This window comes from Zea mays, chromosome 9, assembly GCF_902167145.1.
Source record: "Zea mays cultivar B73 chromosome 9, Zm-B73-REFERENCE-NAM-5.0, whole genome shotgun sequence".
Taxonomy (NCBI): domain Eukaryota; kingdom Viridiplantae; phylum Streptophyta; class Magnoliopsida; order Poales; family Poaceae; genus Zea; species Zea mays.
The window spans coordinates 132,707,526-132,734,954 of NC_050104.1; the positions used below are offsets into that span (position 1 = coordinate 132,707,526).

Sequence of the window (27,429 nt, forward strand, 5' to 3'; positions counted from 1 at the left end):
GCGGAGTATGTCGAGCCCTCATGTGGAATTGAGAGGAAGTAGAGTCTTGTGATGTTTTATAATATTTTATTTGCATCAGCATAAGCATTCATGTTCATATCTTTACATGTAGAATTCCGAGAAGAAGAAGATGAAATTCAAGAAGTGGTTTCTCAAGAGGAGTCTGCTTCAGTGCCTGCTCATCAAGTGGTGGGAGCCATCTAACTGGGGTTTAATAGAGGGATTTAGACCTCATCTCTGCAACAAAGGCAAGCCCCGGTGCATTTACCCATTCCTTGTGTTTTTAAAAGATTTTTATACACTTTAAGTCTAGTGAAATGTGCATTAAGTTTATAGGAGTTGCTTGGAAACTATTGGATGCATTGCCTACCTTGATATCCATACCTTTATAGATATTTCTCATGAAGTATCAAAATATGATTTACAAAAAATGCTTAGCCCTGCTTAGATCTTGTGGATAGAGGTTGTCTTTTGCATTAATGCCTAGCTCAGGGGTTATCTTGAGGAAGGATGGCTTCTACCTGCAAGAATATTTTCATTGGGAGCATATGGTGGGATCTTACTGCAAAGTTCCCTATAATGCTCTTTTCATCCTAAGGAACACAAAACAATCCTAAGGGTGGAAGTACTTAACTCGAGACTTGGGCTAGGAACAGGTGATGCTCCACCCAGGTTAATTAAGTATTGGATGCGTATGTAGGCCTGTATGATCAAGGACTATCTTAACTGGCCACATGCCCTGGATATGGGACAGGGTAAGCTTGAACCCGGCTATTCCATACGTGAAAAGACAACCGTGCACTGGGTGTGGGAGATGGTGGGAGTAGTGTGTACCCTCCTGGCTAGAGGCTGGACGGAGGAGTACTGTGCTCCCGGGTAGCGCGGACCGGTTCACGTTGCGGAGGATCTGTGGGAATGGTTGACATATGCAAGGGTTAAGTGCTACATATGTCGTGTGGTTAGAGATCCTCAGCTGAGTAAATCGATTCGGACCGCCGTTATATCCCCGGAGAGTGGAGACTTGATCTTTGACCTGCAACCTAAGTAAGAATGTAAACATTATGAATAAAAATGATGTTGTATTGATGAGATGGTGAAATTAGACTAGATGCAACTAGAGTCTATTAATATTTAATCTGGCTTTAAAATACTGAAAGTAAGGACTCACTTTAGTAAGCTATTTCTGCAAAAGTATCTAATTTGATTCTTGCTAAAGCCTTTTCCTTGATTCCTATTTAACCAGCATATCCTTGAGAGTCATTTTTCCTTAGTCGGGTAAGACTTGCGAAAGTACACTTCGTACTCAGGGTTTTCAAACCCATGTTGTTGTAGGTGATGAGGAGTACTCTAAGTGTTCCTGTGGCTGGAGGGCGTTTCCAGTTCTGGAGGAGGACTAGCTAGGTTTATGTATAAGCTTTGAAGGATTTCTACCTTCCTGCATTTGCAATAAGATATGCACTTTGAGTATATCAGGACTTGTAATAAATATTACTCTTTCGAAACATGTAAAACTTGAGTTTTGAAAAGGTAAAGAATGTTTGTAAAGTCTTCTGCTCTTATCTCTGAAGTGTGTATCGAATGTGATTACTGTAATATGCATGTATGGTGGGAGATCCTTGGGATGATGAGTTCAAGTGGTTGAACTCGTGATAGCCTTGTTAAGTTATCTGGTACACGTGCATAGCCATCTGATGCCATAAAGGCAAGGATTGGCGCATGTGGGCCTGATAACTTGGGAGGGCTGCCACACCCTTACTCTATGTTCTTATTCTAAGGTGTGTGTTCTTCTATGTGTAGATTTCTAGCATTTGTAAGTGATATTTAGGCCTTTATCTATACTACTATGAAGAATGTAAGGAGGTAGGCTGCCACCCGGTTCTGCCCCTCCCTCGTTCTGCCCTCCCCGTCCGTTATTGTCGCAGCAAAAAAAATTGCTGCTAGACTCAGGAATTGAACCCTGGATGCCTTGAGTAGAATACCTAAGCTTCCACTCACTAGCCAACTCGACTCATGTTAGTTTATATTCAATCTCAACTACGATATCTAAGTGATGCTTAGTTTTTCATTTGGTGACCCTGGTATGTATAATTTTTTATCTACTCTGGTATTTTTAACAACAACTTACACACTTACAGGTGATAGACTATTGCATAAATTTAATAAAATCTAAAAAATTACGCATCAGGGGGCATAGTTCACATGGAAAATTGAGCATTATAAAAAATAGTTCACATGACAAACTTGCGCGGCAGAAAAAAACGTGGATTAGTTCACATGGAAATTTTACTCGAAAAGGTGGTTTAGTTCACATGAAAAAAAACGCAGGAGGGAAAATGTGGATTAATTACATGGTAGTTTTATATGTTTAGGCTCCTTCGAAATGCAGAAATTTTAGAAAAAAATCGATTTATGATAAAGCCAAAAAGATACCCCATTGATGCTTAATTTCTGCATTTTACCAAAAATTGTCTAAAATCATCTACTTGGAGGACTGCGTCCTTTGTCATCTATAGTCAATAATGGAGGGCATGTTTTTTCCTTGCCATTTACAACAGTCGAGGAAAAGCTTGAGTTGTATTGCAACATTAGGGTCGTAGTATATGATGTGATATCTGTCTCATAATTGTGATAGGTATTTTTAACAACAACTTACACACTTGCAGGTGATAGACTATTGCATAAATTTAATAAAATCTCAAGATTATCTAAAGTGTCAATCTGGAGGTCGTGTCCACATAGAAAATGCTTTTCAGTTCAACTTTCTAAAGTGAGACGGTGATGTTGAAACTAAAACATACGAGCTATATCCAATTCAAGACATGTCACAAATATGTAGTGCTGAATGAAGGGTTTTACTTTACCTAGACCATGACATGGTAAATATGAGTTTAAAATTTACACTGTTATTGTTTGCATGTATTTTATTTTTTATGCAATATTTATAATTGTTTTGTAGGTGTATCCAATTAAAGACATGTCACAAATATGTAGTGCCTCCTTGTCTCCCTCTCCTCCTACGGTGATAGCTTCCTCGAGGAGATGAGCGCATCGCCCCCACGATCGGCCTACCTCCGCCGTCCCCGCGTGCACCACCACCATCGGGTGGGAGAGGCAGTAACAACTCGCTCGAGGCCAACCCTCGGTGGGAGGGGCAATTATGACTTGCCCGAGGCAAAGCCAAAACAGGACAGACAGTCACGACTCTTCCTAGACCACTCTCGGACGGGAGACACAGTCACGACTCATCCGAGGCCAAGCCTAGGCGGGACAGGCAGTAACGACTCGCCTAAGGTCATCCGCGGGCGGGACAGACAGTCATGACTCGCCCAATGCCAACCCCCGGGGTGGGATACCCAGTTACAGCTCGCCTGAGGCCAACCCCGGTGGGATACAAAGTTACAACTCACCCGAGGCCAAGGCAAGACAGAACAGGCAGTCCGCCCGAGGCAACCCTCGGGTGGGAGAGGCAGTCACGACTCGCCCGAGGCCAAGCCCAGGCAGGACAGGCAGCCACGACTAGCCCAAGGCCATCCTCTGGCGAGACAGGCAGTCACGACTCGCCAGAAACCAACCCCCGACGGGAGACACAATCACGACTCACCCGAGACCAAGCCCTGGCTGGACAGTTAGCCACGACTCACATGAGGCCATCCTCGGGTGGGATAGGCAGTCACGACTCGCCCGAGGACAACCCGGGGTGGGAGAAGTAGTCATGACTCGCCCGTGGCCATCATCAGGCAGGATAGGTAGTCACCACTCGCCCGAGGCCAACCCCCAGCGGGATACGTAGTCACGACTTGCTTGAGGCCATTCTCGGGTGGGAGAGACTGTCAAGAATCGCCCAAGTTCAAGCCCGGATGGGAGATGCAGTCACGACTCACCCGTGGCCAACCTCGGGCGGGAGACACAATCATGACTCGTCCGAGGCCAAGCCCGGGCAGGAGACGCAGTCACGACTCGCCCGAGGCCACCTTTGGGAATGAGACGCAATCATGACTCGCTCAAGGCCATGCCCAGATGGGACAGGCAGTCACGAGTCGCCCGAGACCAAGCTCATGCGAGAGACGCAATCACGACTTGGCTGAGGCCACTCTCGGGTGGGAGAGGCTGTGACGACTCGCTTGAGGCCAAGCCTACACGGGACAAACAGTCACGACTTGTCCTAGGACACTCTTGGGCAGGAGACATAGGCACGAGTCACCCGAGGCCATGCCCAGGTGGGACAAGCAGCCACGACTCTCCCATGGCCACCCTCGGGCGGGACAAGCAGACACGACTCGCCCGAGGACAACCCCGTGCGGTACTGGCAGTAATGACTCGCCCGAGGCAACCCCGAGCGGGAAAGGCAGTAATGATTCGCCGGAGGGCAACCCTGGGTGGGAGAGGCAGTCACGATTCACTCGAGGCCATCCTCGGGGGGAGAGGCAGTCACGACTCGCCCGAGGCCACCCTCAGGCGGGAGACACAATCACGACTCGTCCGAGGCCAAGCCTGAGCAAGACAGGCAACCATGACTCGCCTGAGGCCATTCTCGGGCGAGACAGACAGTCACGACTCGCCCGAGGCCAACCCCCAACGGGAGACGCAGTCACGACTCAACCGAGGCCAAGCCCTGGCTAGACAATCAGTCACGACTCGCCTGAGGCAACCCTCGGGTGGGACATGCAGTCATGACCCGCCCAAGGGCAACTCCTGGTGGGAGGCATAGTCACGACTCGTTCGTGGCCATCCTCAGGTGGGACAGATATTCACAACTCGCCTGAGGCCATCCGCGGGTGGGACAGGCAGTAATGACTCGCTCGAGGCCATCTGCGAGTGGGATAGACAGTCACGACTGGCCCAAGGCCAACCTCCGGCAAGACAAGTAGTCACAACTCGCCCGAGGCCATCCTCCGGTGGGATACGCAGTCATGACTCGCTCGAGACCACTCTCGGGCGGGATAGGCTGTCAAGAATCGCCCAAGGCCAAGCCCGGTGGGAGACGCAGTCACGACTCACCTGAGGACACCCTCGAGCGGGAGACATAATCACGACTCGTCTGAGGCTAAGCCCGGGCGGGACAGGCAGTCACGACTCATCCGAGGCCAAGCCCGGGCAGCAGACGCAGTCACGACTCATTCGAGGCCAAACTCGGGTAGCAGACGCAGTCACGATTCGCCTAAGGCCACTTTGGCAGAACTGTCCGCACCCGACCTCCTCCACCTCTTCCCGCCTCTCGCTCTAACTGCGCCACGTTCCACATGTCGCGACCTCCATCCACCTAACGCCCTCCAATCTGCCTCCCGACGCAATTCGCGGTCCCACACACCCGACGCCCCGCCCCCCGAGCCTACCTCCCAATGTCACCTCCCTCGCATGTTGACCCGACACATGAAGTTTGGTTGATAACATCACTAAACAATGACCTATACATACACAAGTGTCACCCTGCCGGTTGATTACCTCACTAAACAATGACCTATGCCTGCATTAGTATTACCCGTTGCAACGCACGGGCATATACCTAGTTATTATATAAACATCATGGTGCCGGTAGATGTTTCAGTTTTTTTTCCAATAAATTAACATTTTGCTAAAACTATACTTCTTTGCAACCGATTTAACATGGGTGGCAATAAATCACAATCAAAATGTTTCTTCACAATAGGCAACGACCCTTAATTAATTTGCAACGACCCTTAATTAATTTTAGTTTAAAAATAAATAGAAATATAGCCGAATCCTAATCAGATTGGATCCTTAAATTTTATGTAAAATTTAGAGCCATTACCCTCCCCTATTTGGACGTCAGTCTCTTGAGACGCCTCAGTTTTTTTGCCAATAAATTCAGTTCACATTTTGACAAAACCAAAATTCAACCATAGCCAATTTAACATAGCGTTCAATGCCGAGGCTACTTTCGTTGATTCGTTCAGGTGTTGCGGCCAGGAGTAAGAAGTTGCACGAATGACGATATAGCAGTATTTGTCAAACCCAGAATGAATAGTTTGACTTGGCATAAAATCAGAAACCGCGTTATATTTTGTAGGATTGCATAGTTTCTAGTGAGAGTAAGAAGGTCAAACGTGTTTTGGATGAAAAGTAAGCCTCAAGGATTTACCATCATGACCTGTTTCTGACGTAAAGTTTCTTTTAAGGATCTTTCATGCTTTCGATAAGTGTGTATAATTATCTTCTCCTTCAACTAACTAATATATAGTAAGCAAGCATTGGGTATCCTGTCGACAAAATCCATGAGTATAGCACAAATATGAACTGGTATCATACATCGTTCGTAGCTTTGATGCATTTGTCCAGGCGATCTTTTGGATTCAAGACTGTCATAGTCGTCGCTCATCAGTAAACGTGCCACAGATCAACCATCACCTGCCATAGTCATCACTCAATCATTTAAAAATCCATAATGAGGTATAATCATAACAACTTAGTTTCGCATCATGATCTGAAGCAGTTCAAAGGGTTTTCCAACGTTTCTACAAGCTAATTGTCTACGTATGACCCAAAATAAGTCCAACAACAAACACGGCATAAGATGACCCGTTGAATTCATTATAGAGAGGCAACATGGCCAACAGAATCGAAGTGAGTTTTTATTGATTCTAGGGCAACGACTCAGTGCCTAAAATCTACTTCGTTGACAGGATGAAATTTACAATCATACTGATGACTTACATTAGTCGAATGGAAGAAGGTCCAGTAACAGCGGCAACTTTCTGAGCCTTCTGCGTTTCTGATTTATACAGGCCTTTGAGCTCTTTCTTTGCTTTCCGGGCTTCTCTCTTTTCTTCTTTCACTGCTGCCTACAGGTAGCAAAGGGCCAGAGGCCAAGAATGTAAGACTTGTGAAAAATATTTTTCATCAGTTCCATAAAGATAAATGATATCTACTGTCAAGCAGGTTTTGCGAATCAACTTTTTTTAAGAAAAAATTGTGAAACACTTGACAAAGAGAGGCATTCCATCATTGCATGATAAGTTTATTAACTAAACCATTTGGAAGATCAAATTGCATTACAAATAACCAAATCATCACTCTGGTATGAGTGAACTTAAACCTTTAAAATCATCAGCTATTGATATTAGAACAGTCCCATGTGCAGAGTAGGATTGGCTCATGAAGAAACTCCTGCTACCTGTGAATCTATGGCGTATTTTATTTTGTTACAGCAAGACTTTGACCAACAATTACTATCATTTTTGTGATACAAACTTTTAACCATAAACAAGTACTTTTTAATAAAAAAACTAGTGACACCAACTTTGTAACAAACTTATATATATTAACAGAATATTATCCTAACAAAACAAAATACCATAAAATAAAAAAGAATCATGATCTAATATGCAATAGAGGAAGTAGTCAAAATTATGTTAAATACTATGTTGAAACGTCCAAGGGACAATTTGTTTCGATGAAATGTCGACACTATTTATCACAATCACAAGTTAATGCATATTGGTTATCATGAACAAATACTTCAGGTTGTTTAATCTCTAGAAGAGTATACAAAACAAAATTAGATCACAGGCATAACTTGGAAAGCTGGGCCCACTGGCCAAATGAAGAACCAATTGATTAAACAATATTAGCATCCTTTACTTCTTTTTTCCACTTCTGCATTAGTCGATCAAACATAATATATGGCCATAAGGTAGACCTAGAGACCTTTTACCTTTCTTGCCTTCTTCTCCTCTTTTGTTTCCTTCTCAGCTCCTTTTTTAAATTTATCAGTGACAGAAGCTTCTACAGGCTTTACTTTCTTCTCCTTTTCACCATTTCTTCTCCTCTGTGGCAGGTATTCTACTGGCAGTTTCTCTTTCCCATGAAGCTTGATGATGCCATTTGTTGTAGTTGTTTCTCCAGGGAAAACCCTAGGGAACCGCGCTCTGGAGATTCCTGGAGTTTCAATTGTCCCAGGATGATTATCAAGGTTAGAGAATGTGGAAACAATGGTCTCACAGTCCCAAACTTCAGATTCATCACTGCTTTCCGAAACAAGCACAACCACCTCCTCTTCTGCAGTTTCATTTAAATATATTTCAGCATATTCAGCACATTTTTTTATCACACGAGCAGATTCATCCACCTCATCAGCCATGCTTGAATCCAGTTTTTGACGAACAAAATCTGCTGGTGTTCTATATTCTTCATCAACACATACATTCTGATTTTGGAACAGTTTCAGTTCATCAATAGCCTCATTTGGCAGTTCATATTCCCCACCTTTAACACCCATGTCATCATCATCACTGTCTCCATATTCCTCTAAAGCAAGCTGAAAGTTTATTCGCAAGAAGTATTTTTCAGCACAGCATTTGCAACATCTACTCTAAACTTTGAGCAACGGAGTAATAATGAACTATAGATGTCATAAACACTAATGAATGATGAGACATCATGTATGTTAACTAATAATTATTGGTTGTTTTTCCTGTCCAGAGGTTCTATACTACCGGTGATAGAGAAAAAACTAATTCTCCAACGAGCTATAAAGGCAGAGGTACAGTTGACACAACAGATATGTTTCCTACATATTAATCAAAGTGGACTTTCCTTTTTGTTTTACGTAAGGAATTGTATTACTTAATATTATGTGCATATGATCACCGAGCCTTCTAAATAATTTTCCCCAAATTATAACAGACATGTTACAAGCTCAACATAATGACTTTGTCATGTAAACTTACCATTTTTTCCAATGTACAAAAGACAAGATGTCAAACTTCGTAGATTGTTTGATCAATAATTATTCAAATTATATGCACGCTTAGTATATTTGAAGTTATATCAACAGATTTGGATTCTACTTTCCACATATATTTTTTAGGAACTAATTTTGATGCAATTGATGTAGTGTTGTAAGAGTAATTGATGATCAAAGTATGTTTCTAAAGACAACCCAGAATCCAAATATGACATATAAAAAAAAGGAGTATTAGGTTAAGTAGGCTCACCAAATCAAATTGTTCATCCAGCAATCGTCTCACTCTTGGCTTTGGCTCATCCTCCTCAAAATCGAACTCCTCCTCTTCAACATCACTGAAGACACCATTCCACTCTTGCTTTTCTTCCATGTCTCCATCCTCATCCTCCTCCTCCTCCTCAGCTTGGTTAGCTATGATGACAAAATCCTCCTCCAGCCCCTCATCCTCGGACCCAACATGAGACACATCGCTCTCATCGAGCAACCTGGCGATATCTGGGTCGACAGCCTTCTCAATTCGCCTCACTGGCGCAGTCTTGGCAGCCACCTTACACATCGTCTTCCCCTCGTCCAGTTCACCCTCGCTGAGACCAATGCGTACCCTGCTTGCATCATAAGCCTGCAGATAGAAAAGGGTAAAAATAAACTTAAGCATTGCAAGTCCAGTTGCAAAAAGGACAGGGATTCAGGGACTTTGGTATATTAAAAAAAGTGACCTTGACATCGAGCGGGAGGGGCTCCGGGCGACCGGTGGAGCTGGGGACGAAGGATGAGGCTGCGGCGGCGGCGGGACGGAGCTCGCGGAGGTGGGAGAGGTAGTTGTAACCGTCGTCAGGGAGGCCGAGCTCGAGGATCTCGCGGCGGACGTGCTCCGGGAGGGGGCCGGATGCGGAGCCGAAGTTTCCATTGCCGGCGGAAGGGTCGGACCGGGATGGGTCGAAGGAGTCCTCGTCGGCGAACCCGGGGACAGTGTAGTCGTTGTTGTCGACGCGTACGAACACGCGGTCGTTGGGGTCGGCGGCGCCGGCGCGCGGGAAGAGGCGGAAGGTCGCAAAGTTGCGGGCCTTGCGGCCGCCTCCTCCTCCTCCTCTTGCTCCCATATTGGCGGCAGCGACGGTAAACGGTGGCGACGATGGATAGGTTAGGGTTTTGGGATTTGGAGAGCGATGCTGACAATAGGAAGAATGAAAACGTGGTGAAACTGGACTCTATAATCTATTTGGAGAGCATGCTGACAATATGGTTAGGATCTTTGGTCTAGATTGATGGAGCTCCCAGATTGATACGGCTAGGAATTAGGATCTCTGGTGAACATTATCTAGATTGTTACGATTAGGATCTCCAGCTAGTAATTTCGTTCTGCAAGAAGGCCGGCCATCTAAGCATAAGGGTCCCTTTGGTAGGGCTTATTTTTCAGCTTCGGCTCTGGCTCATGCAAAAGTTGTGTCAAACACCTCTTTTTCAAATGGCTTCACCAGTGAAGTGCTTTTCCAAAATGAACTAGAGGGCATGAGCCAAAAAAAAGTGGCTCACCCGACTTCAGCTCACGTCATTTTTGCACAATAGCCCTCCCACCAGTCCAAATTAATTTTTTTTGGTCCTGCCCTCAATCTCTAGCCACGTACAAGAGAGATTTTTCAGAAAAAACTATACAAGGGTCTTTCTGAAAAACAACCTATAAGCCGTTTTGTCAAATGATTTTTTAGAATAACTTTGGCTCATCTAAAGAAGTGGCTTCACCTCGTGAGCCAGAGCCAAAACCATTTTTGGAGAAACCAGAGCCCTGCCAAAGAGGCTCTAAGTATTTCCAAACTCAAAAGCTTTTTACATTCAAATATTGTACTCGGCCATCTAAAATGCATTCACATTCACATCGATATAACAAGCAAGTAATCTTTTTTATGATCTTTACTCAATAATCTACTAGCTAACAAAAAATCTCATTAATTTTGATCACATGCTCTTTTCATGCTCCATCGGAACTTGTGTACCACTAATCATTTCGACCATTCGCTATATCGTCTGTACGCGTTTGTTCTATCTCGTGGCACTTTAGCTAATAGATTTTGTTGTTTATTACCTACGCACAATCTTGCCCAACAAGCAAAAACCTGCTCATGCCACTGTGATTGGCATCCTAGAGAATCATTGCCTTCGTCGCATCTTTAGCTGTCTACATCTTCAACTTATTTAGAATGTCCGCAACACATCCCTCGTGTCCATCTTTCCCCTATTACACAGTCTCCCTCTTCCACCCGCAACGACGCCTCCCTTCTCTTTCACAACGGATGGAGAAGAGCATTGTTCAACCCTCTAGTGTCTTCTCGCGGACGCCAGCGCCTCGCGCGCTCCACAAGTAAGCAATGATTATGTTCGCCCCCAAGTCGACTGACAACAACATTCGGGCGAGTGAACAACGACAAGACGACATGGACGCAAGCAGGCGCAGTCCAACCCGGTCGAGTTCGTCGACGACGAGGAGGGACATCACGAAGGTTCTTGTGAAAGCGGGTTTCGGTACAGTCCTCTTCGTCGTCTGAATGATTGGTCGTCGGATCCGTCTTCTCCTCCAAAGACAGAGGTCATCGTTGTCAATGTTGTTTGGGTCAATGACTTGTTTCCATCTACTTAACGGCTACAAAATATGGCTTTTTACCTTCTTACCATTCATACATTATACAATTCTTTAATATGTGTGAGTAGAGTTCGACGACGAATTTTTTTTGTGTGTTGCTAGACTAACTTTCACTACAAGAAACTGATAAATGTTCGTGGGTAAAATTAAGAACGTGGGTACCGACGTTCTTATTTGATTTAAGTTCATGGGTTATGTTAAGAACGTGGGTGCCAACGTTCTTAATTTAAATTCGTGCGCCCTGGCTAAAACCGTCGAACTTAACGAGTTAGGAACGTGGGTACCCACGTTCTTAAGTTAAGTTCGTGGGCCATATGGACACCGTCGAACTTAATCAAAAAAACCTAAATCCCCTAACCGACCCACGCGCGACTCTCCCTCTCACCTGCTGCCTCATTCCCGCCCACCGTACCACCGCAACAAAAAAGCGCCGCCGCGCCACCGCCAGCAGGCCGCGCCGCCGCACCACTGCCCCGGCTCGCCGCCAGCAGGCCTCGGCTCGCCGCCCCGTCGCCCTTTCTCCTCTTTTCACCAGCTCCGCCGCGCCGCTGCCCTGCCCAATCTCGTCGGCCTCGGTGCCGCCACCACCCAGCTCGCTGTCGCGCCGCCGCCAGAACGCCGCGCCGCCGCACCACAGCCCAAGCTCGGCCTCGGCGTCTCCTCGACCATCACCACCTCGACGATCTCCTTGAAGGTATTTTTCTTCTTTATTCATGCTTGATTTGTACTTAGAACATATATTATATTAGTATATATTTGGTAATCTATATATGTATGACGACAACTAAGACCTGGTCGACGACAAATTGCAGTTAGTCACCTGATCAGTCCTATTGCGACTAGGAATCTAGGATTGACTAGACAACTTGTTAACATTGATCCTACCTATACCAAAATCACTCACAAGAGGGGGGGGGGGCGGAAACAGCCACACATGCTTCTAGTTCAGATTCACTCCAGCATTGGAGTATCATTTTCAAGGTCCATTATATACAGTAAAAGGCAGAATAATGACATACAACATTGGAGTATCATTTTCAAGGTCCAGTAGGCATAAAATAAAAGACTGGATATGCCCAGTGTCTTTTACAGAGCTCAGTATAACTACCTTCCCTTCCCCTCTCATCTATGCGTGTCTTCAAAACCTTTCTTCTCTTCGGTGCGGTGGAGGCAGGCTCAACTGTAGAATCCTGTTTCTTGTTACTGACAGGAGGATCGCTGCTATTTTCTTTTAAAGTAATCCCAGAATGGTTCATAGTATTGACAGTTTTGGTTTTACATTCAGAAGTGAAGTCAGAATCCACCCCATTGAGGAACCTTTTTCAGTGTTCGGTACATCATCTTTATTTTCCAAGTTCTTTTGATTTACTTCAGCGTCTTCAGTAGTTTCAATAACAGGGTCTGGGGTATGCTGATTTGGTACCTCAGGAGATGCAATGCTTATAATATTATCAACTTCCTCATCATCCGAAAAATCAAATACTGCTCTTCGCTTTCTGTTATTTGCATTGGTGGATTCCCTCTTGTACTTTATTCCCTGTTCATCATCGCTGCTATCTCCATCTGCTTCTTCCTTTGCACATATTTGTGCATCAAGAGTAGCTGAACATATTAACAGCATGAGATCTACAGTAGCATGCTTAGAAGGGTTTATATACAGGACTAGATGTGTGCTGAGAGTTATACATAAGAAAAGCACGGAGAATTAAATATGACCATTAGTGAGATACCTGCAGCACTTTCTACAGCTGTAGAGTTAGTGGTACTTGGAGGCTTAGGTTTAGCTGATGCAAGGCCCCACATGTTAGCCAGAGATCCACCATTATTAGGCATGGTCTTTCCATTTTGAGCTCTACTATTGCTTGCATGGGCATCAATTGATTGTTCTTTGACAACAGGAGCATTGCCGGCTTTATCTAATAATGTGGAATTATCCTTCTCAGACTTATTGCCTGCTCCATGCTTTGAACTTACAAGCAAATCTTGCTGCGGAGCAGTAACAAATCTTGTTGCGGAGCAGTAACAAACTGCTCCTTTGTAACAAACGTTTGGAATTTACCAGAATGGGAGCTTCTACGATTGTCAAGTAGAATAAATCACCCTGGATCATAAGCCAAGAGCATTATTTTGTAAGAGACTAAATTTAGATAACCTGTCGTTGAATTGAAAAGAGTCTTGCATGAAAAAAGTAACATCAGGTTACAACTACATGCATGATTTTTAGGTAGTTGTTACAATTGATGCATCCGTGAAGGTATTTTCTTCTTTCTTTGATGCATATTATTACAATTAGTTTGTTAGTTAAAATTTGATGCATGATTTTTGGGTAGTTGTTACAATTGATGCATAATTTCTTGTTCATTGTAAATTAATCGATGTTAGGTTCAATGTTTGGTTAAATGTTTTTTATGTCTAGTGATCCTTCCTAATAGAAGAAGGGCTTAATGATGTTTATTTACACTTTTTTATTTATGTTTGTATGCTTAATGATGTTTGTTTACTCATTTTTTATTTATGTTTATATGCTTAATGATGTTTATTTACACTTTTTTATACATTGGGTTATTTAGTTTTGCAAATGGATGACAACAGAAGAAGGGCGATGTATGATGGATTCAATAGCGTGACTCTAGGTCACTCAAAGGAATGGGTTAGGGTTGCAAAACAATTCGTGGATCTCGCATTTTCCGGTGGACCTCGTGTGGTGAAGTGTCCGTGTACCAAATGTCAGAATTTTAAGTATGTGAGAAAGATCGAAGAACTGGAGCATCACCTTTGCAAGAATGGGTTTATGCCTAACTATCTTGTGTGGCGCTCACATGGAGAAGTAGAGCAGAATATCACAGAGTCAGAAAGAATTGATGAGGAGGAGGAGGATCAGATGGATGACTTGGTGGCTGATATAGTAGAGAGTATTCAACATTGGCCTCGTAACAGGGTACACCAGAGGAAGTGCAGGAGTTTTATAAGCTTCTTCACGCGTCAGAGGAAAAAGTGCATGACGACACTACTATGACCGTGTTGCAGGTGGTTACACGTCTTATGGCAATGAAGGCAAAGTATAACTTCTCGAATAACTGCTATAACGATATAATCAATCTGATTATTGATCTCATCCCATCGAACCATAAGATGCCAAAAGACTTATACCAGTCTAAGAAGATCGTGTCCGGTCTTGGGATGAAGTATAAGAAGATTGATGTGTGCGAAGATAATTGCATGTTGTTCTGGAAGGAATATGAAGCGGCCACCCATTGTCAGATATGTGGTAAATCAAGATATGCGGAGGTACTAAAAGAGGATGGAGCTACTTTTGCTACAAAAGTAACAGTTAAACAACTTCGATATATGCCCATCACCCCAAGGCTTAAACGTCTGTTTTTAACCCCAGAAACTGCGAAGCTAATGTTGTGGCATAAGGAAGGAGACCGTGAGAGCCAAGATCCAGACATTATGATGCATCCATCAGATGGCGATGCTTGGAAGGCTCTGGATCGTTTTGACCCAGAATTTGCAAGAGACGCTAGGAGTGTTCGTCTAGGCTTGTCCACTGATGGTTTCACTCCTTACGACAACAGTTCAACTTCATACTCTTGTTGGCCGGTTTTCATCATACCCTACAGCCCCCTCCCAACAAATGCATGAAAGAAGGGTTCATATTTCTTGCCCTTATTATTCCAGGGCCTAAACATCCTGGAAAGAAGATCAATGTATTCATGCAACCGTTGATTGAAGAGTTCAAAGAGCTACAGGTAGGGGTAAAGGCTTATGATGGTCATCTAAAACGTGAATTTACCTTACGTGTTGTATATTTGTGGTCAATTCATGATTTGCCTGCATATGGTATTTGGTCTGGCTAGTGTGTCCATGGTCGACTGTGTTGTCCCATATGCATGGGGGACACACAAGCATATCGATTGGAGCATGGTAAAAAGGTCTCATTCTTTGATTGTCATCGACGGTTTCTTCCATCCAATCACCCGTTTCGAAATGATACAAAGTCATTTAGAAGAGGCATAAAAGTTAAAGATGGTCCACCAAAACGTTTAATGGGTGAAGATATCCTGATACAACATCGTGCCCTTCAAAGGGCTGCAGAAGGTCATGAGTTTGAAGGCTATGGTCAAGATCACAACTAGACTCATATTTCTTTTCTCTGGGAACTTCCATATGCGAAGGTATTGATTTTACCACACAACATAGATTTGATGCACCAAGAGCGCAATGTTGCTGAAAGCATCATAAGCATGTGTCTAAACATTAAGGGTAAAACAAAAGACAACATCAATGCTAGGAAAGATTTAGCTAATCTTTGCGATCGCCCTAGCCTTGAGGTCAAATTAAATCCTAATGGAAAGGAGAAGACACCACGAGCTCCATACTGTCTAAAGCCGGAAGAGAGAAAAGAAGTATTTCAATGGTTGAAAATGTTGAAGTTTCCAGACCGCTATGCAGCTAACATAAAACGTACTGTTAACCTCAACACTAATAAATTAAATGGTTTGAAGGCTCACGATTACCATATTTTGATGGAAAGACTTATGCCGGTAATGTTCCGTGGCTATTTGAAGCCTCCTCTGTGGAAGATGATTGCTGAACTTAGTTACATATATAGACATATATGTGCTAAGCATATCTCAAAGAAATTGATGATTCAATTTGAGAAACAAATCGCGGTGCTTGTATGCAAGATGGAAAAAGTATTTCTGCCTGGATTTATGAATGTGATGCAACATTTGCTAGTGCACTTACCTTATGAAGCATTGGTAGGAGGACCAGTGCAGTTCCGATGGATGTATAGTCAAGAAAGAGAATTGAAAAAACTTAGAGCTACTGTGTGGAACAAAGCAAGGGTTGAGGGGTGTATCGCAGAGGCCTTTGCAGCTAAAGAGATCACAATCTTCTCAAGTCAGTATTTATCACACACTAACAACGTGAATGCTCAGTCAACACGGTATCATACTGAAGAATAAGGTCCTTCGACCGACCTTAGTGTTTTTCTCTGGAAGGGGAAAGGGGTCGGGGCTTCTACTGCACATTATGTTGACATAAGAGAGCATAATTTCACCATGCTCTACTTGTACACCAACATGGAGGAACTTGATCCATACTTTGAAATGTTTGATTCCATATATTTAGCTGGCCACAAACCTACACCAAAGGAACTGGATAATCTACGTATGAAAGGGATGAATGTAGGTCCATGTTTCGTTGAATGGTTCCACGAGCATGTAATTATCTCTTTATAATTTTCCTTTGTGTACTTAGTTTGCTCATATGACTTGCTATTTACCTATATCTTTTTTTTCTGCTCTATGTAGTGTAAGAAACTTGACTCTCTAGTCTTGGATGATTTGCGACAGATATCACATGGTCAGTTGAAAGCAAGAAAATATAGCCGCTATGATATTAATGGATACCGTTTTCGAACATCAAAATTAGAAAAAAACCGCCCGCAGGCAGCCACGACAAACAGTGGAGTAGTAGCAACTGCCACAAATGCAGACGGAGACACTCATGACTATTATGGTGTTCTTCAAGACATAACGGAGTACACTCTTGGTGGGGCCAAAGAGTTCATGTTTGTGTTATTTGATTGTGAATGGTTTGATCCTCAACAAACGCGAGAGGATGAATTTGGAATTGTGGAGTGTTGGAGACTTGTTCTCAAATGCTATGAATCAAGAACAAGGCAACATAAAATGTTAAATATCAAAGCCCTTCGTCCTTCAGATCATTATTTCCCTTCGGATATAATGAATCTAAGACGAAGGTCGTGAAGGACATACCTTCATGATCATGATAAAAGATGGAGAACATTCATACAAAGTACAGAAAGTAACATGATTTCTGTAAACATTATTATTAATCTATTTCCATTTATATTACTTATGTAAACAATGGTAAATTACAAATGTACCTTTGGCTTGAAGGAATGAGAATACAGGCGTGACACAAAAGTGAATGCCAAGTCACCGTGAACAGTACGAGAATATTGTTCACCTATTTATAGGCACGGGTCGCAGCCCATGCAAAATTACATTAATGCCCTTTACATTTATCAATAACTCTATAGTAATTCTTCGAGGTCTAATTTGGCTTTTCATCTTTAAGTCGGGTTCCCCTTTCTGCCGTTATGCCGAAGCTCTTCTGCACATAGCTTCGTGATCGTCTTATCCTTCGTCGTGATTGCCGTCCCATTCTAGCTTCGTCTTAACCATGCTCTTGTATACTCGCAATCTGACTTCGAAGGTACCTGTTCACATATTTCTCTTGGAAAACATAGTCAAATTACATTTTTGAGGACCTTCGGAAGCCGAGGGCCCCCAACAGTAGCCCCTCGCAATATTAATTTGCTGTAAAGATAAGTTTATATTGCGATATGGACGAAGGCTATGGGCCGAAGGTCCGAAAAAACACCTTCCTTTTGCTAGAATAGCAACAGTCATTGACAAGCGGGACCCTCCAGTTTTCGACACACTGGGTGTATAAATAAGGGCTCACCACAAGTTATTTGGCACGCTCTCTTGCCATCTGTTTTACCTGCTCAAATAGCTTTCTGCCCACAAATATTTGACTGTCTCCCTAGTTTTAAGCTTCAGAGCCGAGAGGCAGGATTTCTGAAGGGATGTCTCAGAAAAAAAAAGTTGTTGCCAGAGTGAAGCTGAGCCTTTTTGAGGAGAAAAATCTGGGCTTCATTGAATCAATAGCAAAAACAAATACAGAGAAAATTACTAGGGAGATTTTGGAAGGCTTATCTGAAGATACTGGTGAAAGTGATAGTTATGATGCAGACAACGGGGGTGAGGATTCCGAAGACCGACCATGGCGACCAAGCCATTCAGTCTTCAGAAAATCAACTATTGGGCAAAGTCATCTTGAAAACATGAGGGGAAGATATTTTCGAGATATGTCCATCGTGAGGGCAGATGACGGAGAGAGGACTGTGCTGACTCCCGAAGATAATGAAGTCGTGATCTTCCGAAGCTTTTTTAAAGTTGGGCTACGATTCCCTATAAGCAGGTTTGTGGTAGAAGTTCTGAAAATATATCAGGTTTACCTTCATCAACTTACCCCTGAAGCAATAATAAGAATGGGAGTCTTCGTCTGGGCCGTGAAGAGCCAGGGCCTAGAGCCAAGTGCGAAAAGCTTTTGCAATATACATGAGTTATATGAGACGAAGCCCTGGGGTAAAGAGCAATATCATAACAACTTTGGTTTTTACAGCTTCGGTGCTCGTTCTGGATCAAGCTGTCCCGTGCCAACCTTTCGGAAGAGATGGCCCGGGGAATGGATGAAGGAATGGTTCTATGTAAAAAATGATTTGAATGTTCGAGAAGATATTAAGGATATCATCATGTGCCCTATCTGGCAGCGCTTCGGACTCCGGAAACCGAAGGTAGAAATGGATGAAGTAGCCGAAGAATGCCAACGGGCCTTCGGCGTAGTCTGTTCTTTTATTGGGACAAGGGATTTAATACAAGAACACATTGCCTTCAGAGTGTGGCCACTTGCAGATAACTGGGAAATGCCAAAAGAAACTGTTAAAGAAACTGAGGAAGGTGGGTTAGTCAGGCTGAAGTATACATTCAAGTACGGAGACAAGTTCGTTGAACCAGATGATGATTGGTTAAAGAGCATTGAGACTGTAAGTGATGAATTGCTTGGGGTATATTCGAAGGCCGAAGACACTGCATTGTCAGCGGCCTTCGGAGGCCGAAAAAAGAAAAGACTCAACCGAGTATTTGATGCAATTGGTTTTGTCTACCCCGACTACCGCTATCCAGCGCGAGGGCAAAAAAGAAAAGGCACAACTTCTGCAAAAGAAACTGCTTCAGCCGCTCCTAGCGAGCCAGCGCCGAAGAGAAAAAGGGTAAAAGGTTCTCACACACCGGCCACGCTATATTGAACCAGCCACGGTGCCTGAGTTCGCCGGTGAGACCTCTTCGGCCACCGAAGCTAAAGAACCAACCCTGCTGCCAGAAATCAAAGAGTTGGCCGAAGTGCCAGTAACAGAAAAGATGGAAGAACCAAAGACTGAAGAAGCAAAAACATCAGCTGAGGGAGTAAAAATATCAGAAATTTTAAGTCCTTTAGGAGAAATTGAAGTAGCAGAAATTAAAAAGGGGCCAACAGTGACCCCGAAAAGAAAAAGAATGGTTAATGTGTTAGATGTTTTAGAAACAATTAAATCTTCAAGCATAACTCCAAAGAAGACTGCTGAAACTTCTGAAGCGTTTGCTGAAGCATATGTTGTTGAAGCTTCAAAGCAACATACTGGAACTGAAGCCGGACCTTCAGAGCCAACCAAGATAAAACCTTTGGAAACAGAAGAAACAAAAATTGCAAAGGCAACCGAAAAAATGAAAATGTCAGAGCCAATTTTGGTTGAAGAAATTGATACTGCTGCCCCCGAAGCACCTTCTAGAATATACGATTATATCGTTCGACATGCTTCAGAGAAAAAATTATCCGAAGAAGAAGTTTTTGAAGCTAATCACTATGCCAAAGAATTGAAATATCCGAAGGGGGCACTAGTGTTCAATGGGACAAACGAAGATGACTTCCTATACTGCCTCCCAGACAACAAAGAATTATCCGTCTGTCGGGAGATGGCTAGAAGTATGGGGTTTCCGAAGTTTGAAGCTGGACTCTGTGCTATGACGAAGGACGATCTTGCAGATAGTCTTGCATATAATAGCCTGAAGTTATGAGAACTGCGTGTTTGAAAATTTTATAATTTGCAAATCATTCTTTTATTCTTATACCAACTCTTTTACATATAGGGTTTAATACTAAGCAACGCGTTGAGAGCGCAAAAGAATGCCGAAGACGAGAGCTATGATATTGCTTTCAACAACCTACGATCAGAGGTTATTAAGCTGAGAAACGAAGCTCTGGAAAAGGATAAAATTCTACTTACATTGGTGGACAAGATAAAAGAGGACGAAGCTGCCTCAAAGGCCCAGGCTGAAGCCCAAAAACGCGAAATTAAAGATCTTCAGAAACAGCTAGCTAGAGCTAAAGAAGAACGTATACTTGAAGAGACAAAACGAGAGCTTAGTGATCAATGGGCCGATCATTTAGAAATAAATGTTAAAGAGCTTCGTGCATCCCAGAGAAGATGCTATGTTAAATCCATAGAGTGTGTTAAGAAGATAAAATCCAGCTTCGCCAACATTGGCGCATTCTCTAGCGAAGAGAATTTCTCAAGGGGCAATCCCGAAGGTCCGATTGAGTGGATCAGTCACGAAGCTGAGGCCTTCGAGGAAATACTGAATAGCTGCAGAGACATATGTGCTTTTTCGGGTGCTAGAGGAATTGCTACTGTTTTGGAGAGGAAAGGTTGCGAGCATGTAAAATTCTTAGCGCAATACGAAGCTACTTTGTCCTCCGAAGACATTAAAGACCCCTCAGCCGAAGCAAGCATGATTGGCGGAAAAATTTTCACCGATATTTGGGACAACGGCGGACGAGAAATGGCTCAAGAAATTATTCAAAAGAGCGAGAAAGGCATTCACGATGCTAGAAAAATAACAGAGGCTGCTGAGAAAAGTACAGAGCCCGAAGGGCAAATAGGTACTAATTAGTGATAATTGGCTCTTCGCTGTAATCTTTTGATTTTGAACTTGTTCACGGCTTGTAATAATATATCTGTACTTTTTCTTTTCTCAGAACCTACTGAGCTAGCCCCAAGCCCTCAGACAAAGGGGGATGACGAAATTAGACAAATGGCAGAAGCCATCATGGATAGAGTTGTTGATCAACTTTTAAATGAAGCTGCAGAAGTAGTCTTAAAAGAAGATTAAATGCTACTGTAAAAACATTTAGTTTGTAATATTTGTCAAAAATCGTGTAACATTGTGTAACATATTAGCTGTTTATAACTCCATTTTTGACGATGCATGAAACATCATACACATACCATTTTTGAGCCTTCGGCGAAAAAACACCTTCCCTTCTTTTCATGCTTCGTAAAAATCAATAATCAATCCTTGTAAAATCAATAACCAATAGATCCTTTCATTTCAGTAATTGACGAAGGTATAGCTCTTCAGCGGCTATTTCTTGTGCCTTGTCAGTAATTCTTTAAAACAATCTTCGGCCATCAATATCAAAACCCTCCCTTCTTGCATTGTTGATGCACTATGATTTATGATGTTATGCTATGCGAATGATGTAATGTTGTGCAAAATGATATTTGCCGAAGATTGATGAAATCAGCGTTTATTTTTCGTTGTAAGCCTCCCTTAGGAGCTTCTTCGCCTTTTACTTCAGCGGAATCAACGTTTATTTTTCGCTGTAAGCCTCCCTTAGGAGCTTCTTCGCCTTTTACTTTCAACGGAATCAGCGTTTATTTTTCGCTGTAAGCCTCCCTTAGGAGCTTCTTCGCCTTTTACTTTCAGCGGAATCAGCGCTTATTTTTCGCTGTAGGCTCAGAAAACTTACACTGCGCTCCCTTAGGAACGACTTTTTGTTGCTTCGAATAAATTGTACTTTGTTCCTTAGAACAAGTTTTTGACAACTTTGAAAATCCTCCTTGCCAACATAAATTCTCATGCTTCAGCAGCTTAGGCCTATGGAGAAGATATATTTTTATTACAGAAAAAAGCGAAACTATTACAAAAAGTTGAAAGGCGATAAAAGACATTAAAACTACCCTTAATTGTTCCTTATTAAAAAGAAAGTAATAGTGAATATGAAAATGCAAAAGAGCTGCTGCTGAGGTAGGATATTTGTCAGTAAATGTGCTTCGACTCCGGCACAGTGCTATTGACTGTGCGAGCTTCGGACTCCTCTCTGAAGTCCCGCTGAAGGTTGACGCGCTGACTCCCTTCTGGCTGCTGACCTCTTTGTGTTGGTGGTGGCGGTGGAGGCTGCTGCCAAGATGCTTGGGGTTGGCTTGCCGAAGCAACAGAAGCTGCAGGGTGGTTGCCTACATATTCTGGAATATAAGGCGAATGATACGAAGCAGTATGCATGACCTGCTTCGGCTGACTTTGTTGCGCTGCTGCTTCTGCTATCTCCTTTTGCTTCTGGATGGTAACGTGGCACATCCTGGTGGTATGGCCCTTGTCTTCACCACAGAATAGGCAGTAAATTTTTCTTGGCTGATCTCCAAACCTTCCCCCGAAGCCCCTGGCGCCTCTGCCCCTTAGCGCTGACGGCCGAAAAGAACTTTGCTGCTGCCCCGAAGCTTGTGAAGAGTATTGTGGCCTTTGCTGCTGGCTCCCTCGATCATCACTTTGAGTAGAGTTATGAATTGACCTAACGTGCCTCGGGTGAAATCTTCCTCCGAAGCCCCTGGTCATTTCAGAGAACCTGAATGCTTCCTCCCTTCTTTGGCGGAAGTCATTGTCAGCTCGAATATACTCGTCCATCTTTTGGAGCAGCTTCTCCAAAGTTTGTGGTGGCTTCCTGGCAAAGTATTGCGCTGAAGGTCCCGGCCGAAGCCCCTTAATCATGGCCTCAATGACAATTTCATTGGGCACTGTTGGCGCCTGTACCCTCAAACGCAGAAACCTTCGGACATACGCCTGAAGGTATTCTTCGTGGTCCTGGGTACACTGGAATAGAGCCTGAGCGGTGACTGGCTTTGTCTGAAATCCTTGGAAGCTGGTTATCAACATATCCTTCAGCTTTTGCCATGAGGTGATTGTCCCTGGCCGAAGAGAAGAGTACCAAGTCTGAGCGACACTCTTGACGACCATGACAAAAGACTTTGCCATGACTGTTGTATTGCCACCATACGAAGATATGGTTGCCTCATAGCTCATCAAGAATTGCTTCGGGTCTGAATGACCGTCATACATGGGGAGCTGAGGTGGCTTGTAAGACTGGGGCCATGGTGTAGCCTGTAATTCTGTTGACAAAGGAGAAGCATCGTCAAAAGCAAAATTTCCATGATGGAAATCTTCATACCAGTCTTCCTCATTGTAGAAACCCTCCTGATGGAGCTCTCTGCGCTGAGGCCTTCGGCTCTGGTCATCTTGAACAAGATGACGAACCTCTTCCGACGCTTCATCTATCTGCCTCTGAAGGTCAGCTAGACGGGCCATCTTCTCCTTCTTCCGTTGAACCTGTTGCTGAAGCATTTCCAGGTTTTGGATTTCCTGGTCCAAGACGTCCTCCGGAGGCGTTGGACTAGTAGCCTTCCTCTTTTGACTTCGGGCCTCCCTGAGAGAAAGGACGTCCTGATTGGGATCCAGCGGCTGTAGAGTACCAGCCCCTGTCGCTGAAGCTTTTTTCGGCGGCATGACGAAGGTGATGCTTGCCGAAAGTGTTCAAGGCTCAAAAAATGGAAGTGAGTTCACCGGAGGTGGGCGCCAATGTTGGAGACTTGTTCTCAAATGCTATGAATCAAGAACAAGGCAACATAAAATGTTAAATATCAAAGCCCTTCGTCCTTCAGATCATTATTTCCCTTCGGATATAATGAATCTAGGACGAAGGTCGTGAAGGACATACCTTCATGATCATGATAAAAGATGGAGAATATTCATACAAAGTACAGAAAGTAACATGATTTCTGTAAACATTATTATTAATCTATTTCCATTTATATTACTTATGTAAACAATAGTAAATTACAAATGTACCTTTGGCTTGAAGGAATGAGAATACAGGCGTGACGCAAAAGTGAATGCCAAGTCACTGTGAACAGTACGGGAATACTGTTCACCTATTTATAGGCACGAGTCGTAGCCCATGCAAAATTACATTAATGCCCTTTACATTTATCAATAACTCTATAGTAATTCTTCGAGGTCTAATTTGGCTTTTCATCTTTAAGTCGGTTTCCCCTTTCTGCCGTTATGTCGAAGCTCTTCTGCACATAGCTTCGTGATCGTCTTATCCTTCGTCGTGATTGCCGTCCCAGTCTAGCTTCGTCTTAACCATGCTCTTGTATACTCGCAATATGACTTTGAAGGTACCTGTTCACATATTTCTCTTGGAAAACATAGTCAAATTACATTTTTGAGGACCTTCGGAAGCCGAGGGCCCCCAACATGGAGGTAAAGCATGAATCACGGTTTAAAGGCAGCGATTATAGCAATGTTGTGCTTGCACATCAAGCGCAACAGGTGTACTATCTAACATATCCTCATGAAAACTTGAAGTCTTGTTGGGTTGTATACAAAATTAATCTTGAAGTCCATCCGTTACGATATGATTATTACAACACAAATAACGAAGATGATGATTCTGTTAATATTTATCAAGAAGAAGGCGATCAGTCAGAAAATAGAGAATTTACTATATCTGAGGATTTAGGGCTCAATGAAGTAGCTAGTCTCACCATAGATTTGATGGAAGAAGAACCAGGTCCTTCTAGGGCAAGGACTCGTAAGTCACAGAGAATTCTTGAAAAACAACAAAGACTTGAAATAATTGAGCAGCATGTTGCTGAAGCAGATTCTGATGCCGATGATTTTTGAAAAGTATATTTATTTAAATTCTTGTATATGCATTCCTATTTCAATACTAAAAGTATATATATTTAAATTCTTGTAATGAAATTTGTGCAGATGATGAGGGTCATGGACAAGCTCAAAGGGAAGAAGCGCGGAGATCGTGGTGATTCCTCAAGGTCACGGTCGACTAGGGGTTCAGGTGGTGGGGATACATCCTCTATGTTGTTCCAGGTATTTAATTTGTTTTATTTTCTTTTCTTCTACGTATACATCGAGTACTTGATATATCTCATTGTTGATTATGTTTGTAGGGCTCTATAGCGTCAAGGCAACGACTAGAGCAGCTCCTTGGTTGCATGGAGGAGCAGGGGCGCGAAGTGGCAAGCCATAGTGCACCTGGGCAAGAGCGCGAGGTGGCAGGCCATAGTGCACCTGGGCAAGAGCGTGATGTGGTAGGCCACAATGCACTTGAGCCAGATCGTGAGGCGATAGGCTCAAGTGGACCTATGCTAGAGCAGGACCACAATGCATTTGAGCAAGCGCGCGAGGCGGCAGAGCACAATGCACCTAGGCAGGAGGACGAGCTGGCACGCCAAGGTTCACTGATGCGTGATGATGATGACTATGGGGAGGACTACGATGGAGAGGCCGATGGAGAGGCCGATGACGAGGTTGTTACAACGACACAGGCAACGAACTTCAGGTAATTTTATTTTGACGAGGAGTTCTATTTTTTGTTGGATTGATATTATTACCAGTGCACAATTTACAATTTTGTAGGTTTCGGCGGTCCCTTAGAGTTCCACCGACACAACCCTTGGACCAACGTAGGGTCATAAACCCTGCAGGAGAGAGGAGCTGGGTGGAGGTGGCATGGAGTGGCAAAGGTCACCGGACACCAGTTAACACAGTGCTGGGATCTATAGCTCGTTTTCACTATCCAGGGGTGGTACAACTCAACGGGGCAGAGATAGGGGCGTATCACTGGGCTCACTGGGGCCTCAAACCATATGGACCCGACCGTACTCACCAAGACGCAATGTGGTCATCGTTTTGGGTGAGTTTATTATGTCTTTTAAATTTACTTACCGTGGGCGTCTATAAATGAATTTAATTGCTTCTTCATTTTGCAGGAACAATTTAGATTGGACGAACCAACGAACGAAGAACATGCAAAACGTGTATTCCACAATGCTGCTAGAAAAGTTATAAATGGTTCAATGTCAGATGCACGGGTCAAAGCTGTTACCGTGTACTTCAAGAAAGTGAAGGGTCAAAGAATGACCAGCAAGCAGGCATGTGAAATCCACTTGACAGCTGAGGAGTACAAACAAAGTGAAGTGGACTGGCTCACTGCTCATCCTGAAGCTTGGGTCAAGCTCTGCGAGTACTGGGCTTCAGATGAGTACAAAGTGATTTCAGATAGAAATCGTTTGAACCGGAAGAGCAAATCGGGCCTCCATCGATTTGGAGCAGATAGATTTATTGGGAAATCACAACGAATGGTATGACAAGCTAAGTAACATTTAGTCTTTTTCCCTCAGACAAATTTGTATATTTTATTATGTCTCTTACTGCAGGAGGCTCCTGATGGTGTTGAACCCTGATTCATTGACGTTTACATGGAGGGACACCGAGGTCCAGATCCAGAGCATCCAGAAGTTTTATGTGATGACAACGCGACAGAAAAGCTGGTAGGTGTAAATAATAACTATATATTCTTAATTAACTTGTGACTCATTTATAATTAACATAAATTGTTTTGTAGACTCGTTATGCCGAGGAGGTTAGGAGGAAAGCAGGAGACGATGATCTAGATTGGAGAGAGGCACCTTTCGATCCGGATGCAGCATATGTTGCTGGTGGTGGGCTACCACATGGGAGGTATGATAAGATCAAATTTGTGATATATAAAAACTACTGGTTCATAACTTGTGATGTTTCTAGGTTGTGGATCGGTGATGGGGTTGTGAGTCGCGATAGCTTTGGTCGTCGGTCAGTTTCCTCGATGGGGAGTAGATCTCAAACTTCAACTTCGAGGGAATCAGAGCTTGATGAGCAACTAAGACAACAACAACAAGTTCAACAACTATCTCAACAAGTTCAGATGATGCATGGAATGCTGATGCAGGTAATAATTTTAGTAATCCGCTCAGAATCTGCCCATATTTTTTTATCTAACTCGCTCTGAGCCTTAGACAGCCCAAAATCGGTCTGGTCAATTGTTGAGTGATTTCTGCATTTATTAGGAGGTTGTCACAGCCTGTGATATGAACATACCCTTAACTGCACAAGCACAACCACTTCAGATTCAGGATGTGATTAGTTGAATCTAGGCTAAGTGAGACAATGACAAACCCTTAACGTTAGCCAAGCAGCCTGGGGCAAATTCAAAGAATTAAAGAACATCGACACACTTGTCTAACGCCAAGCTGCCATGGGCTTTCTACAAGAAAGTTCTCAGCTGCTCTGGTGCAGTGGCACTGTGGTATTGAGACAAGGATCACCTTTTTCTGAATGAAAAAACTTGAAAACGGATAAGAACAGTACTGTGGCACTTATGAAACAATGGCATGGCATAGTCTTTAACGCAAGTAACATGTTATGTTCCGATCTTGCTTGACGGCTCATATGCTGCACAACAGTCAGCTGGAGGACTGGTGCTAGGCAGGCTG

General features: G+C 43.4%; 1 protein-coding gene and 1 pseudogene across 1 annotated transcript; both read right to left on the reverse strand.

Annotated features, from left to right (window-relative positions):
- Positions 1-6,116: 6,116 nt before the first annotated feature.
- On the reverse strand, positions 6,117-10,011 carry LOC100283285 (uncharacterized). Its single transcript, NM_001156187.2, has 5 exons — positions 9,421-10,011; positions 8,955-9,323; positions 7,673-8,275; positions 6,673-6,800; positions 6,117-6,366 (listed from the first exon to the last, which is right to left on the reverse strand). The coding sequence occupies exons 1-5, from the start codon at positions 9,802-9,804 to the stop codon at positions 6,363-6,365; spliced, it is 1,488 nt and encodes a 495-aa protein (NP_001149659.1). The 5' UTR covers positions 9,805-10,011; the 3' UTR covers positions 6,117-6,362.
- A 2,365-nt stretch (positions 10,012-12,376) lies between these two features.
- LOC109942626 (uncharacterized) lies at positions 12,377-16,103 on the reverse strand (annotated as a pseudogene).
- Positions 16,104-27,429: the final 11,326 nt, after the last annotated feature.